Source organism: Oncorhynchus mykiss, chromosome 1, assembly GCF_013265735.2.
Source record: "Oncorhynchus mykiss isolate Arlee chromosome 1, USDA_OmykA_1.1, whole genome shotgun sequence".
In the NCBI taxonomy this organism is placed as follows: Eukaryota; Metazoa; Chordata; class Actinopteri; order Salmoniformes; family Salmonidae; genus Oncorhynchus; species Oncorhynchus mykiss.
The window spans coordinates 42081046-42098250 of record NC_048565.1 but is presented as its reverse complement, the minus strand read 5'-3'; the positions used below and the strand labels follow the sequence as shown (position 1 = coordinate 42098250).

Sequence of the window (17205 nt, the reverse complement as noted above, 5' to 3'; positions counted from 1 at the left end):
GCCCGTCACATCACCAGGCAAAAGCAGTGAGGGAGGAGGACCTTTTTTCATCGAGCATCTTCTGGCGATAATGTCAACAAAACATGATGAATCGTTCAGAAACACAAAGCATGTATTTTTTTTATATAAAATATATTTGACAATTTGTTTACAAATAGTTTTCCTTGGGAAGTGTGGGTAAAGTGATATATGCGTTTTTATAAAGATCTAACACTTTTGCATGTGAAAACACTGAATCCTAACTCATTAATCCACGTGCTTAATATACTTCACTTTTGTTTTCAGAGGACTTCACCGTGTGATTTGACCGTTTCACCCGGCTCACCACCAGGAGGCAGCCCAGTTTCAACACTAATGCGATCAGCACTAACCCGGCGTACCCGGGGCATTAATCGAATTCCTTCCTTGTCACAGGAAATGAACCAACTGGTTCATTTCCTGGAAAGCCACAACGTCAGAGAGCGATGAGCCAATAAGAAGAGGTCTGAAAATTACCTTATCGTGTTGGATTGATAGTATTTAATATGATGTGTTTTTTTCAATAATAGGCTATTCAAACATTCCCATTTTGGGAGTCAAACTACATACAATTAGCATACATCTCTAATGAATTAGATTGATAAACATTGCTGGTAGAAGTTGTCTTTGAAACACAGATCTAGGATCAGCCTACTTGTCCCAAATTACAAAGACATGGCCACAGTACTGTCTTTGATATGACTGGGAGTGGAGACGATGCAAAAATGTACCTCAGAATGATCAGGTGTTGTCACTAGTTACCACAGCCACAAAGTAAAATTGTCTATATATTAGAAATTCATGAATATATATATATATATATATATATATATATATATTTGTCTTAATTTAAGGTTGGGTATAAGGTTAGCAGTGTGGTTAAGGTTAGGTTTAAAATATAATTTTAAGAAGAGAAATTGTAGAAATAGTCGGGGTTTAGCCATAATTTTTTTACTTTGTGGCTGTGGTAACTAGTGACGACCCAGATCAGGTCAACTTCGTTCGACTTCGCTGAGCCGCTACAGAGCGCAGTGGACCACGTGGTCCACAGGCAGCGTGTTTACACATGTGACTTCTTTGACACATCTCCGGTGTTCAGAGTTCTGAGCCTGTGTGCCGCCCTCTTGCTAAGATTGTGCCATTTGAATTTACTGTATATAATTCTGCAAAAGAGACAGACTATTAATCTTCCCAACTACACTGCTGTCCTCTATCATGAGAGCATCCGGTCAATTAATTATACCATGTGCATCTTGAAGCAACATTATAAATAGATTATTAGATTTTGCATTATGCCAAAGAATGTAAAAGACCATCATCACAGTAATTTTACAACCTCAGTCATCATACTAATTGGATTGATGGGATAATATTATTGAGTGAGAATTGTTTCTTTATTCTGTAAATATGTCTCATCTCTGTAACTAGTGAATTTACAACTGTAACTAGAGATATAATTTGCAATATAAGGTCAATGTTTAAAATGAAGTTATTAAAGCATTTGATGGGGAATAAAGATAAATATGTTTGATTTAATACCCTTGCAAGAGAGGGAAATCCTGTTTATATGTAGCCTATTGGATACAGTCTTACATAATGTGATCCTTTCCATGCATTGTTGTGAAAGTGAGCTTTTTTTTATTTTACCCAGAGTACACCGGGAAACAGACCGGGGAACATGGCGCAGGGTCGATGAGGAGGACGCTGAACATCGAGGATTATATTACGTGGATATTTTTGAGATCATGCTGAAATCCTAAAATGAGAGTGTGAAATGGTCTCACTTCCGAAGTCTTGGATATCTATCACTGCCCCTTTGATGAATAAGAGGAAAACGCGTCTCAGGAATACCTGCAATTGTATTCATAAACATTTCTTTAGGACTTACAACCCCTGAGCATTGTTTTGGATTCACAAACGTCACATTTCATTTGATTATTACATGGGAAGATGGCTGAGAGAAATAAAAGGCACATAGAGGTCCTACAAGGAGTTGACAGACTTCGAGTGGAGCATAAGAAGGTAAAATAAACGAGCTAGATGGATTGTGTGTGCTCTGTCTGACAATGCACGCGGTCGATTTATAATTATCAAATTGTTTTACATGTTCATTAATGAGACCGCCTAGCGTGCATTCTCTTTCAGAATGTTGCAAGCTAGCTATTTAATTGCATATTCATTTATGCGCTTGTGGCATCTTCGACAGATAATTAATCGTGGAAACTTTCTAGCTAGTTCAACCTTTTTCTAGAAGCTTCCTTGAGCCAGCGGTCACATGTTGCTTCTTGTTTATTTCAGCTTGGATCCTGGCCAAACCATGTTTAACTACAACCATAGAATATGCAAAGTCAAGTTTGTCAATTGCTCTGATGTTGAATTATATTTTTCAGCAAGCATAATGCATAAATAAACAAATGTACTTGCCCAATGCGTAAAGGATAGTTTAATGAACTTACCATACACTTACGCACACAAGCATTACCTTGTGTGGCCTAACGTTAGCTAATTTACTACTGGCCTTTCAACACTGACCTAGATTCAACATCCATAGCTAGCTAGAGCTAGTATGATCGTATCTAAATGTTCAGAGAATATCAATACACAGTGTTGGTCATTGATTGGATGTTTATTAACATGCATTGATGGCAATGCAGGACAAAAGTAAAGCTAGTCAGTTGGCAAAGTAATGTTCGTGTTGTGTTTCAGTAGAATTTGACTCATGAAGGAGGGTGCAACTTTACTGTAGGCCTACTTTCAAATAGGAACAGGCCGAATGTGTTGACCAGGCATGCTTAGCTAAATTTCTGTCGTAATGAGTAAAGAATTGTATCTGCCGCATCCATGGTACACGTCATATTTCATACCCCTATCAAAAGTGTAATATTATAGGCTACTTCCTAGTATGACATCCACTGTAAAGTGTACAGATGCCTCTTCCTGTCCCCAAGTAGGTGCTTCTGTGTAAGTATATCCTGTGAGTTCCAGAAAAGCCTTTGTCAATTAATCTTTGACAGCTGTTAAATCAAAACACCCTAAACTTCCTGAGAATTTGCTTCCCCAACATTGAGTAGGTGTAAAGAACTGTAAAATGGAGGGGGTTATTCAGAGGTTTTTTTAAAAATAAAAATGCTAAGTTTGACCTATAGAATTGTCACTCTGTCAACAACAGGTGGTGAAAGGCTGCGAAGTTCAGATCCAGCACTGGTGAGTCTTGTGTAGCAATTCCGCGTAGTGACTGGCGTAGGAGTCAAACAGAATCTCATAAATTATGATGCTACTGTGCTCCTAGATTACTAGTTACACCTAGTCCCTCACCACGTCCTTGATAGTACATAGATAGGCTAAACATTAGTTCTGGGATAGCCGGTAGTTTAGGAAGGGCATGTGGATCATTGTGTGTGTGCCGTTACTTTACTAAAATTATAATCTTTGGACTTTCAGGGAGAAGGTAAAAGGTGACTATGAAGCCCTTGAGGATCAACTCAAAACTCTTCCAGAAGAGGTGTCCTATGACATCATGGTACGTTCTCTCTTATTAAATGCACCGGGGAGAGTTTCCATAGCAGGGGCTTATTTAAAGTTTATTATATGAGGTGTGTCAGAGTGAATTCCCAGGCCATGCATCCTTATTATAAATTGTCTTGATCTGGAAAGAAACACGCATCAATTAATACAGCTCTTATGATGGGTGTGTGTATATATGTTGTGTGCAGGGAAGGCCTTATCTTTGTCTACCAGTTTATGTTCTCCTTTTCTTTCAGCTATTTAATTTCACTTTCAGTTTGTGAAAAATATGCAGAACCATGTTTCAATTGCCGTAATATAAAACTGATTTTAGTCGAGGTGAAACTTGAACTTGAAACTTAAATAATGCAGTATTTATTTTAAAAACCTTTTTCCTCCCCTCTCTGCTGTAACAGGTGCCGTTTGGCCCTTTGGCATTCATGCCTGGGAAGCTGGTCCATACCAATGAGATCACTGTGCTACTGGGAGACAACTGGTTTGCCAAGTGCTCTGCCAAGCAGGCCCAGAAGCTCTTGGAGCACAGGAAGAAACGTGAGTTTATTTTGGAAGCCATGTAGAATTTTCTCAGATACCATGATTCCTTGGAAAACTTTGATAGTTAACTCGTCAATTGTGTATGTATGGTAGTGGTTATGCTTATTGTGAAAGATTGAGGTCATATTATGAATGTCTTAACACTCCAAGCATTTGCCCAGCAGAGGGGGCTGTTGTTATAGACTTGCTGTCAGAAACAAAGAGGTGATCACTCAGTGTTGTCAAGGAAAGTTGAATGGCTACTCATTTTGTGAATACTTGGATTATTCTAATATTTGTTGTAGTCTTTCTGGTGGGCAATTAACTATTGAAAATGTAGAATTGTGACCAGAATGTGACACATTGATAAAGCCATTGTTTGGTTACTCAAGGCTATTTGACCATGTTCTGCTATCATTTTGTCACAACAGTCCAGCCTTAAAAATCCTCCTGCCCATTCCACTGCTGGCCGTTCTTTCTTTCTCTTACCCATGTAAGGGAGAGCAGTTTCCCCCTGCTTTCTTTGGTATTCACCCTACGCCCCGAAAAGCTATTTAATATTGTGTCAAATCGTCCTAAATAACAATGTGTGATAGTGATGGGAGCTTTATTAGACTGATGTTTACCGAAGCGTGAATGTGCCATAACCCTGCCCACCCCTCCCTGACCCTGCCCAGGCTGATTTTACACAGCTAAGTGCCATAATGCAAACATGGCTGGCTGAGATCTGTCAAACAGCCCCGCTGAGTTGTCAGGCTGTCCGTGTTTGACCTTTCCCCAACGCTTCGGAGACGTACGGCTTGAGGGCTCGGCGTCGCCATGACGACGGGGCCCTTTGCTGCCATTAGCAAACGGGGGTTTAATTGTTGTGAAGATTTAATGATCCGAAGTAGCACCGAGGGCATGAGATATTATGAACTGTTTGTGTCATCATTTTCCCTTTTTTGTCAGTGTGTTCAGGATTTAACCCCTTACTGGTCTGAATACTGTGGTTTTTGTTTCTCTTTTCTACTGACTACGACCAATCTGGTTCACAAGCTGCATGTCTTGACCCTTTACACACACATTTGTCCAATTCCACACTAATCACACAATTTTTGTTTTTCAAATTAAATCCAATTTTTGTTTTACAAATGATATAAAATCAAATTTGTCCTTTTTTCTTTTTTTTTTTTTTTAGATGTAAGGAGTGCGCTGGATGACTTGCACAAGACGAAGAAGAACTTTGAAGCCAGGGTTGGGTTCACAGAGGATCTTGAAAAACTCTCAGGCGTAAGTACCATCTAAAGCATATTCACATGTTCTAAATCAACATTGCAGAGCTCTCCCTGTCCTCTGCCGTGCCCTGATTGTGTTATTGCTGATTATATCTGGAAATGTGCATGTACACCCTGGCCCATCTACTGTTGCTAGCCCCAATTCTGATTTGTGCTCCGATATCTGCTTCACTGACTTCTGCTCTTGTAAAAAGCCTGGGTTTTCTGCACGTTAACACTAGAAGCTTATTTCCTAAAAGTGTGTGTTCACAGCTCCAGACCAGACTTGTTGGTCATTACTTAGACATGGTTAAGAAACAGTGTTTTGAACACTGATGTTAACCTTTCTGGTTATGAACTTTTTTGGCAAGACAGATCTTCCAAAGGTGGTGGAGTGGCAGTCTTTACCAAGGAACACCTTCAGTGTTTGGTTGTCACCACCAATTCTGTCCCCAAACAATTTGATTTTCTGGTTTTACGCATTAAACTTTCAAATAACTCTTTGTTGACTGTTTCTGGGTGTTATCGGCCACCATCAGCACCGGCCTCTACCCTAAATGCCCAAGCTCTCACCTGGCCCCTTACACTAAGTCTGAATTTGTCCTGCTAGGTGACCTAAACGGGGACATTCTTAAACCACCTGAGCAAGTCTTAAAGCAATGGGACTCTCTAAATCTTTCCCAGATTATTACCAATCCCAGAAGGTATGACTCCAAACACCCAGAAAAGGCTACTCTCCTTGATGGTATCCTTACAAATAATCCTGATACGTATCAGTCTGGTGTTTCCTGTAATGACCCTAGTGATCACTGTTTTACAGCCTGTGTTCGCAATGGCTGCTCAGTGAAACGGGCCTGTCCTGATTTGTCATAGACGCTTGCTAAAAAACTTTAATGAGCAAGCCTTACTTGATGACTTGGCCTCTGTAAATTGGTATAGAATCAGCTTGATCACCTCTGTCGAAGACTCTTGGACCGTTCCTTGATATTTTCAGTGGTATTGTTAACAGATACATGAAGAAAATGAGAATTAGAAACAGGTTCAGCCCCTGGTTCGACCTTGATCTGGCAGAGTTACTCCACCTCAATAATTCCATTTGGCAAATCGCTCGGCACACGCATACTCAGGCTGACTGGCTCTCGTTCAGGCAAATTAGAAATAAGTGCACTGAGGCTATCCAGAAGGCCAAAGTTAGTTACTTTAAGGAGCAGTTCTCTCTCTGTGGGTCTAACCCCAAGAAGTTCTGGAAAAAGGTTAAAAACCTGGAAAATAAATCCTCCTCCTCACAGCTGCCCATTTTTTATTTATTTATTTCACCTTTATTTAACCAGGTAAGCTAGTTGAGAATAAGTTCTCATTTGCAAGTGCGACCTGGCCAAGAGAAAGCATAGCAGTTCGACACATACAACAACACAGAGTTACACATGGAATGATCAAAACATACAGTCAATAATACAGTAGGAAAAACGAAAACAAAGTATATATACAGTAAGTGCAAATAAGGTCAAATAAGGGAGTTAAGGCAATAAATAGGCCATGGTGGCGAAGTAATTACAATATGGCAATTGAACACTGGAATGGTAGATGTGCAAAATATGGATGTGCAAGTAGAGATACTGTGGTACCAAAGGAGCAAAATAAATAAATACAGTATGGGAATGAGGTAGACAGATGGGCTGTATACAGATGGGCTATGAACAGGTGCAGTGATCTGTGAGCTGCCCTGACAGCTGGTTCTTAAAGCTAGTGAGGGAGATGGGAATCTCCAGCTTCAGTAATTTTTGCAGTTCGTTCCAGTCAGTGGCAGCAGAGAACTGGAAGGAAAGGCGACCAAAGGAGGAATTGGCTTTGGGGGTGACCAGTGAGATATACCTGCTGGAGCGTGTGCTACGAGTGGGTGCTGCTATGGTGACCAGCGAGCTGAGATAGAGCATGTCCCTTAATGTTCATGATGTGGTTGTTACTGATAAGGAGCACATGGCTGAGCTCTTTAATCACAACTTCATTAAGTCAGGATTCCTATTTGACTCAGTCATGCCTCCTTGCCCATCCAATAAATAAATAAATATGTTTCCTTCTTCAGAAGTTACAGCTAGGCGGGCTAATGACAGTTACCTAATTAATTTGCTATCATACAGTAGGCGAACACTACTGTTCAAAAGTTTGGGGTCACTTAGCCTGTCTAGACCAAGCGTTCCGCTAGCGGAACCCCACCTCAACATTCCGCTGAAAAGGCAGCGCGCGAAATTCAAAAATATTTTTTATAAATATGTAACTTTCACACATGAACAAGTCCAATACAGCAAATGAAAGATAAACATATTGTTAATCTACCCATGGTGTCTGATTTCAAAACTGATTTACAGCTAAAGCACCACATATGATTATGTTAGGTCAAGTCACAAAAACACACAGCCATTTTCCAGCTAAAGAGAGGAGTCACAAAAAGCAGAAATATATAGATAAAATTAATCACTAACCTTTGATGATCTTCATCAGATGACACTCATAGGGCATAATGTTACACAATACATGTATGTTTTGTTCAAGAATGTGCATATTTATATCCAAAAATCTCAGTTTACATATTGGCGCATTACGTGCAGTAATATTTTGATTCCAAAACATCCGGTGATTTTCCCAGAAATACTCATAATAAACATTGATAAAAGATGCAAGTGTTATTCACAGAATTACAGAGAGACTGATCCTCTATGCAACCACTGTGCCAGATTTCCAAAAGACTTTACGGAAAATCATAATCTGAGAACGGAGCTCAGTACCTGCTTATAAACAATTAGACAATTCCGCCATCTTGGAGTCAACATTAGTTAAAAAAAACACTAAATATTCACTTACCTTTGATCTTCATCAGAAGGCACTCCCAGGAATCCCAGTTCAACAATAAATGACTGATTTGTTCCATAAAGCCTATCATTTAGCCACCTGTTGTTAGCGTATTCAGCCCAGTAATCCATCTTCATGGAGGCACGACCAATTCCTCCATGACAAAAACTCAAAAAGTTCCGTTACAGGTCGTAGAAACAAGTCAGAACATGTCTGCACTCAATCTTGAGGATATTTTTAACATATATCATCAATAAGGTTCCAACCGGAGAATTTCATTGTCTGAATAAAAGCCCTGGAACGAGAGGATACTCTCTCGGGAGCGCGCTTCATGAGACTGAGGCGCTCTGACAGAACACTCACTAAAAGGGGTCTCATAAGCCCCTCCTTTATAGTATAATCTTAAAACTAGGATCTAAAGATGGTGACATTTAGTGGAAGCCCTGGGAAGTGCATGTACATCCATAACTATCAGGGATTTAAATAGGCTCTGTTTTGAAATTCGACTTCTCACTTCCTGTTTGGATTTCTTCTTCTCTTCTCTTTCTTCGCTTGCCAAATGAGTTCTGTTATACTCCAACATCATCCAAACAGTTTTAGAAACTTGAGTGTTTTCTATCCAATACTAATAATAATATGCATATATTAACATCTGGGACAGAGTAGGAGGCAGTTCAGTTTGGACACGCAATTCATCAAAAAGTGACATGCTGCCCCCTAACAGGTTAAAAATATCCTTGTTTTTTGAAAGAAAACCAAACAATATATTTGTCCATTTAAAATAACATCAAATTGATCAGAAATACAGTGTAGACATTGTTAATGTTGTAAATGACTATTGTAGCTGGAAATGGCAGATTAAAAAAATAATAATAATCAAATATCTACATAGACGTACAGAGGCCCATTATCTTGGCCAGGTTGCAATTGTAAATGAGAACTTGTTCTCAACTTGCCTACCTGGTTAAATAAAGGTGAAATAAAATTACCAGCAACCATCACTCCTGTGTGCCAATGGCACTTTGTTAGCCTTTTAAAATGATAAACTTGGATTAGCTAATTGATCATTAGAAAACCCTTTTGTAATTATGTTAGCACAGCTGGAAACTGTTGTTCTGATTAAAGAAGCAATACAGCTGGCCTTCTTTAGACTAGTTGAGCATCAGCATTTGTGGGTTCGATTACACGCTCAAAATGGCCAGAAACAAAGAACTTTCTTCTGAAACTCGTCAGTCTATTCTTGTTCTGAGAAATGAAGGCTGTTCCATGCGAGAAATTGTCAAGAAACTGAAGATCTTGTAAAACGCTGTGTACTACTCCCTTCACAGAACAGGGCAAACGGGCTCTAACCAGAATAGAAAGAGGAGTGGGAGGCTCCGGTGAACAACTGAGCAAGAGGACAAATACATTAGAGTTTCTAGTTTGAGAAACTGGCAGCTTTATTAAATAATACCCGCAAAACACCAGTATCGACATCAACAGTGAAGAGGTGACTCCGGGATGCTGGCCTTATAGGCAGAGTTCCTCTGTGCAGTGTCTGTGTTGTTTTGACCATCTTAATCTTTTTTTATTGGCCAGTCTAAGATATGTCTTTTTCTTTGCAACTCTGCCTAGAAGGCCAGCATCCCGGAGTTGCCTCTTCACTGTTGAAAAAAAGGCTATTTTGTAAATGACATCGCCGAAGTCAAGGATCGGCAGGATAGTCCGTTTTACGAGGGTATGTTTGGCAGCATGAGTGAAGGAGGCTTTGTTGCGAAATAGGAAGCCGATTCTAGCTAGAAAATTTAATTGGAGATGGTTAATATGAGTGGAAGGAGAGTTTAAAGTCTAGCCAGACACTTAGGTATTTATAGTGATCCACATTCTAAGTCCGAACTGTCCAGAGTAGTAATGCTAGGTGGACTGGCGGGTGCGGGCAGCGATCGGTTGAAGAGTATGCATTTATTTTTACTTGCATTTAAGAACAGTTGGAGGTTGTATGGCATTGAAGCTTGTTTGGAGGGTTGTTAACAGTGTCCAAAGAAGGGCCAGATGTGTACAGAATGGTGTCGTCTGTGTAAAGGTGGATCAAAGAATCACCCGCAGCAAGAGCGAAATCAAGAGCGAAAAGAGTCGTCCCGAGAATTGAACCCTGTGGCACCCCCATAGAGGCCGCCAGATGTCCGGACAACAGGCCCTCCGGTTTGACACACTGAACTCTGTCTGAGAAGTAGTTGGTGAACCAGGCGAGGCAGTCATTTGAGAAACCAAGGCTGTTGAGTCTGCCGATAAGAATGAGGTGTTTGATTCGAAGCTGCACAGTACTGTTTTTCATCTATGGTGGTTATGATATCGTTTAGGACCTTGAGCGTGGCTGAGGTGCACCTGTGACCAGCTCGGAAACCAGACTGCATAGCGGAGAAGGTACGGTGGGATTCGAGATGGTCGGTGATCTGTTTGTTCACTTGGCTTTCGAAGACTTTAGAAAGGCAGGGCAGGATGGATATAGGTCTGTAGCAGTTTGGGTCTAGAGTGTCTCCGCCTTTGAAGAGGGGGATGACCGTGGCCGCTTTCCAATCTTTATGAATCTCAGACGATATGAAAGAGATCAGGGTTGCGACAATGGAGGCGGATAATTTTAGGCAGAGAGGGTCCAGATTTTCTAGCCCAGCTGATTTGTAGGGATCCAGATTTTGCAGCTCTTTCAGAACATCAGCTGCCTGGATTTGGGTGAAGGAGAAGCGGGGGGGGCTTGGGCCGGTTGCTGCGGGTGGTGCAGAGCTCTTGACTGGGATTGGGGTAGCCAGGGGGAAAGCGTAGCCAGCTGTAGAGAAATACTTATTGAAATTCTCAATTATCGTGGAATTATCGGTGGTGACAGTGTTTCCTAGCCTCAGTGCAGTGGGCAGCTAGGAGGAGGTACTCTTATTCTCCATGGACTATACAGTGTCCCAAAACATTTTGGAATTAGTGCTGCAGGATGCAAATTTCTGTTTGAAAAAGCTAGCCTTTGCTTTCCTAACTGACTGTGTATATTGGTTCCTGACTTCCCTGAAAAGTTGCATATCGTTTGCACTATTCGAAGCTAGTGCAGTGTGCCACAGGATGTTTTTGTGCTGGTCAAGGGCAGTCAGGTCTGGAGTAAATGTTTTTTTAAAAGGGCATGCTTATTTAAGATCGTGAGGAAGGCACTATTGAAGAACAACCAGGCATCCTCTACTGACGGGATGAGGTCAATATCCTTCCAGGATACCTGGGGTCAGGTCAATTAGAAAGGCCTGCTCGCAGAAGTGTTTTAGGGAGCGTTTGACAGTGATGAGGGGTGGTCGTTTGACCCATAACGGATGCAGTGACCCAAAACTTTTGAACAGTAGTGTATATTAATAATTATTTATTTAATATAAGTAGCCATGCAATCATAATTGACTGTTGTGCATTTAAAGCACCCACAAATTACCGGTGGCTGAAAAGGCAATCATCGCGGGATGAACGAATTTCCGGTCAAGGGTGGTATACTCGTCATACATCATCAGAAGTGTCCACTTAATTTGAGGGCTGAGTGGATAGGGTGTGTCTTCTAAGTGTTTGGACCGCAGCCACTGAGTCCGAGGTGCTAAAGGGGATCCTTAAACTTCAACTCCAAAAAACATCTGGGTCAGATGTTTAGATCCTTTTTTCTTTAAGGTTGCTGCCCTTATCATCGCCAAGCCTATCTGACATTTTTAACCTGTCTCTGCTCTCTGGGGAGGTTCCCATTGCTTGCTTTTTTTTTATACCTTTATTTAACTGGGCAAGTCAGTTAAGAACACATTCTTATTTTCAATGACTGCCTAGGAACTGTGGGTTAACTACCTTGTTCAGGGGCAGAACGACAGATTTTCACTTTGTCAGCTCAGGGGTTCCAATCTTGCAACCGCACAGTTAACTAGTCCAACGCTCTAACCATTGCACTCCACGAGTAGTCTGCCTGTTATGCGAATGAAGTAGAAGCCAAGGTAAATTGCTAGCCAGCATTAAACTTATCTTACAAAAAACAATCAATCATAATCACTAGTTATAACTACTGATCCAGTTTAGCAGGCAATATTAACCAGGTGAAATTGTGTAATTTATCTTGCGTTCATTGCATGCAGAGTCAGGGTATATGCAACAGTTTGGGCTGCCTGGCTCATTGCGAACTAATTTGCCAGAATATTATGACATACATTGAAGGTTGTGCAATGTAACAAGGATATTTAGACTTAGGGATGCCACCCGTTAGATAAAATACAGAATGGTTCCGTATTTCACTATTTCATCTGGAAACTATCATTTAGTTTCTGGATTCGATCATATTAATGACCAAAGGCTCGTATTTCTGTGTGTTATTATGTTATAATTAAGTCTGATTTGATAGAGCAGTCTGACTGAGCAGCAGCAGGCCCGTAATCATTCATTCAAACAGCACTTTCGTGCATTTTGCCAGCAGCTCTTCTCAAGCACAGCGCTGTTTATGACTTCAAGCCTATCAGCCTAATGGCTGGTGTAACCAATGTGAAATGGCTAGCTAGTTAGCTGGGTGTGCGCTAATACTGTTTCAAACGTCACTCGCTTTTAGATTTGGAGTAGTTATTCCCCTTGCGCTGCAAGGGCCGCAGCTTTTGTGGAGCGATGGGTAACGATGCTTCGAGTGTGGCTGTTGTCGATGTGTTCCTGGTTCGAGCCCAGGTAGGGGCAAGGAGGGGGACGGAAGCTATACTGTTACACTGGCAATACTATAGTGCCTATAAGAACATCCAATAGTCAAAGGTATATGAAATATAAATGGTATAGAAAGATAGTCCTATAAATACTATATTAACTACAACCTAAAACCTCTTACCTTGGAATATTGAAGTCTCATGTTAAAAGGAACCACCAACTTTCATATGTTCTCATGTTCTGAGCAAGGAACTTAAACGTTAACATTTTTACATGGCACATATTACTTTCTTCTCCAACACTTTGTTTCTGCATTATTTAAACCAAATTGAACATGTTTCATTATTTATTTGAGGCTATATTGATTTTATTGATGATTTGATTGATGTTTTATATTAAGGTTAATTCAGTATTGTTGTAATTGTCATTATTACAAGTAAAAAAATCGGCCAATTAATCGGTATCGGCTTTTTTTGGTCCTCCAATAATTTGGTATCGGTATCGGCGTTGAAAAATCATAATCGGTCGACCTCTAGTTGCTACCATGCTGTGTTGTTGTCTTAGGTCTCTCTTTATGTAGTGTTGTGATGTCTCTCTTGTCGTGATGTGTGTGTTGTCCTATATTTTTATTTTTAATCCCAGCCCCCGGCCTTTTGCCTTCTGGTTGGTCGTAATTGTCAATAGGAATTTGTTCTAAACTGACTTGCCCAGTTAAATAAAGGTTAAATATAAAAAAAGTGTAATTACAGTGAAAACAAAGAGCTTTGAGGATCCTCTTCAGCCAGCTTGTCTGATAGACAACTCCTCTGTGCAGATAAAGCTATTTGTATGAGCAGATATTGTTAACATGCTGGCTTCTACCCTTCTGTTTCCTCAGGCTAAAGGGGACTATGTGGACATCAGAGAAGAGGTTGGAAGTATTGAAGAATTTGTATGCAAAGGAAAGCAGCGTGTGGCCCTTAAGCCCCACACTAAGCCCAAAATGGAGGCTGTTGTGAAGATGGAGGAGGGCGGTGGAGAGGGAGATGGAGGGAGTAGGAGAGGAGTGCTGTCTGAGGAGGAGCTGTGGGCCAGACTGGATGAGCTGGAAGCAAAGGAGAAGCTTGAGGAGGAGCATGACCGGTAGAGTTGCACACGCACACACACACTCACGCACACAAAACGCATGGACTTTCACATTGAGAAGTGATTCAGGGCACTCTTCCCACATTCACACCTGTGTTTCATTGCAAAAGTGAAGATTAGATTTCTCATGATGCCTTGTTTTGATTTGTTTTCAGACACTTTGGAAGTGCAGACACCAACGGCAATGACGACACAACATCATCCTCTGAGGAAGAGAAGGAGGGAGATGGTGGCGGCCATCATCGCGTCAACGGACATGACGAGAGGAGTGAAGGCAAGAAGACTGTGCCTCACAACAGTGGCCAAGTTAACGGTACAACCAGGGACAGGGAGGAGGAGGAAGACAAGGGAGAGGAGGAGGAAGGCAACGGTTTGCCTACCATCTATTTCACTCATACAGTGGAACCCAAGAAGGTCAGTGTTTTATAAATCGTATTAAACTCAATGCAGTCAACAGTCAACAATGTCGTCAATTATGTTATTTGAGTCATGTAAATCAATGTACTACATTTTTCTCGCTGTCGCTTCGTCTCCAGGTGAGGATAAACACAGGGAAGAACACAATGTTAAAGTTCAGTGAGCTGAAAGAACAGAAGCAGCAAGCCAAGAGGAAAAAGAAGATCGGCACCAGCAATGGTCACTCTCACCACGGGCTCCACAACATCACCACACCCACAGACATCTACAGGTAAACCCACACTACACATCATTTATCTAGTTCTTGGTTGGCATACCTATTAGCAACATTTTGGGTCCAATGTATTGGCATATATTAAATGTTATTTACTCTGAATGTTTCCAGGTACTTTGTTCTGATTCGGTATGGTGTCTGTCTATTAACAAGTTCTGCAATCTGATTGGGTATAATGGCTGACTAGGCCTATGTTTGTGGACTTTTGTCAGGTTGTTTGTGGATGTGAAGAATGGCGAGCCCATCCCCAGGAAGTCCATCCTAAAGTCCCGGAGCAGAGAGAACAGCGGATGTAGCGACACCAGCGAGAGCAGCGCTGCCGACTTCGAAGAGCGCAGGACGTTCGGACGCACCCTGAGCCACGACGAGAACACGTGCAGCGACACCAGCGACGGCATCACAGAGGAGGACAGCCCCACCGGGAACCCTCTACACCCCACCAGACGCTTCGAGGTAAAACTCAGCTGGGTCATGTTCATTAGACAGTAAACGGAAGACAACTGACAGAGGGACTACCTGAACATCTTGTGCAATAAAAAAACATGAATTTTCCATTGCAGGCCCTAATTAATACGACCGTGGTCCTCTGCTGATTTGTTTTTCGAATCATGATCTTTGAATGTTGAATAGGGATACACCTTGAACAAGTTGTTTGTCTGTGCACTGTCCAGCTCTACAGCCTCTCATTAACCACCTCCTGTTAATGTTTTGTTGATCATCCAGGCCTTTTCATGCACAGTGGTGGAGAAGGAGCCCATTCCCTTGTCGATCCCCCACCTAACCATCGTCCCTCCAGCTCTGCCCACAATCCCAGAGCGGAAGCTGGAGGAGGTGGCTCCCGACGCCCCCCGTGAGGCCCCTAAGCGGGTGTCCAAGTTCAAAGCTGCCCGGCTGCAGCAGAAGTGACCCTGCAAAGCCAGTCTCCAGGATTCACACGACTGGCCCCTTTTTAACATAGATGTTCTACACCAGCACTTTGTTGAGCTGGACAGACTGTGAACCCTCCCTAATATCTGCCATGTCTCTTCTTCTTTTTGTCATCACTCTTCAAGCCTTTATTCTTCTCTTTCACAATGCTTTTCCTGTTAGTACACAGGGTATCTATTACAGTAGGACTGTTCTATAAGAGGCTCTGTAAGAGTAGCATAGCATTGTTTAGAACGCTTGCACTTAACCATTTACCTGCCTTGTAAGGAACATCAAGCTTTTGTTGCTAAGTAAGCACTTCATTGCAATATGTATTTAAGTCAAGAGGTTGTTTATTTAGAGCCCTCATCCTCCAACATTATGGCACTACACTAGTCCACACTGCCTAGGTGCTCATTTTATGGTGGTTGCTCTCGTGTCAGTGTCTTGACAAGGCCAGTGGTTTACCACTCTATTTGTTTGATCTATAATTTTGCCCGCTATGCTAAAAACGTTACGCTCTGTGTCATTTATTTTTTTCCTTTTTGATTTTCTACGATTATTCTACACAGGGTCATATGCTGACTGCCCTTTATTGTCCCCAATCCCCTTGTACCTGCCTAATGCCCACCTCTGTGACCAGCTTTATGTCAGAATAAACATTGTTGTAAACTGGAAGGAAAATAAAAGATTTTGAGGAAAAAGTCACGTGTTACTCCCCTTTGGGTAGATTTTTCTCAAACCTTTTCTCCTTTTTTCACTAAAGGACGAGCCAGACCAACACAAACGTTGACTGTGCGCAGTAGATCACCTGCTGAGTGTCAAAGAGGGTGGTGATTCTACATGTAGAATTGTGGGGAAATTAACAAGATGACGGCTGATGTTCTTTGGCCAGAGGTGATAGGATGGCTGCCCACTGCTGATGTTCTTTGGTCAGAGGTGATAGGATGGCTGCCCACTGCTGATGTTTGTGTTGGTCTTTATTGTCCATAACAGGTATGCCACATATACAGTACATGACCAAAAGTATGTGGACACCGGCTCGTCAAACATCTCATTCCAAAATCATGGGCATTAATATGGAGTTGGTACCCCCTTTGCTGCTATAACAGCCTCCAGTCTTCTGGGATTTTTCTGCAGTAACTTGCTGGGCAATGATGTTGGGCTGTTAGGCCTGGCTTGTAGTTGGTGATCCAATTCATCCTATAGATGTCCGATGGGGCTGAGGTCAGGGCTCTGCAGGCCAATCAAGTTCTTCCACACCGATCTCGACAAACCATTTCTGTGTGGACCTTGCTTTGTGCACAGGGGCATTGTCATGCTGAAACAGTAAAGGGCCTTCCCCAAACTGTTGCCACAAAGTTGGAAGCACAGAATCATACCGTTAAGATTTCCATTCACTGGAAATAAGGGGTCTAGCCCGAACCATGAAAAACCAGACCATTATTCCTCATCCACCAAACTTTACAGTTGGCACTATGCATTTGAGCAGGTAGCGTTCTCCTTGCATTCACCAAACCTAGATTAGTACGTTCGACTGCTAGATGGTGAAGTGTGATTCATCACGACAGTGTTTCCACTGCTCCAGTGTCCAATGGCGGCAAGCTTTACACCACTCCAGCCGATGCTTGGCATTGCGCATGGGGATGGAAACCCTTGACTTTT

The 17205-nt window shown here is 41.8% G+C and overlaps 1 protein-coding gene across 1 annotated transcript; it reads left to right on the top strand.

The window, feature by feature from the left end:
- The first annotated feature begins 1669 nt into the window (after positions 1–1669).
- uri1 (URI1 prefoldin like chaperone) lies at positions 1670–16245 on the top strand. Its single transcript, XM_021601430.2, has 10 exons — positions 1670–2040; positions 3188–3222; positions 3460–3538; positions 3939–4074; positions 5237–5328; positions 13696–13940; positions 14099–14357; positions 14480–14631; positions 14847–15087; positions 15358–16245. The coding sequence occupies exons 1-10, from the start codon at positions 1969–1971 to the stop codon at positions 15538–15540; spliced, it is 1494 nt and encodes a 497-aa protein (XP_021457105.2). The 5' UTR covers positions 1670–1968; the 3' UTR covers positions 15541–16245.
- Positions 16246–17205: the final 960 nt, after the last annotated feature.

Excerpts from the sequence above, each read along its gene's own strand:
- uri1 (XM_021601430.2), top strand. The coding sequence starts at position 1,969 with ATGGCTGAGAGAAATAAAAGGCACATAGAGGTCCTACAAGGAGTTGAC. Across the intron at positions 3,539-3,938 it reads AGGTGTCCTATGACATCATG|GTGCCGTTTGGCCCTTTGGC; the intron begins GTACGTTCTCTC and ends CTGCTGTAACAG. Across the intron at positions 5,329-13,695 it reads ATCTTGAAAAACTCTCAGGC|GCTAAAGGGGACTATGTGGA; the intron begins GTAAGTACCATC and ends CTGTTTCCTCAG.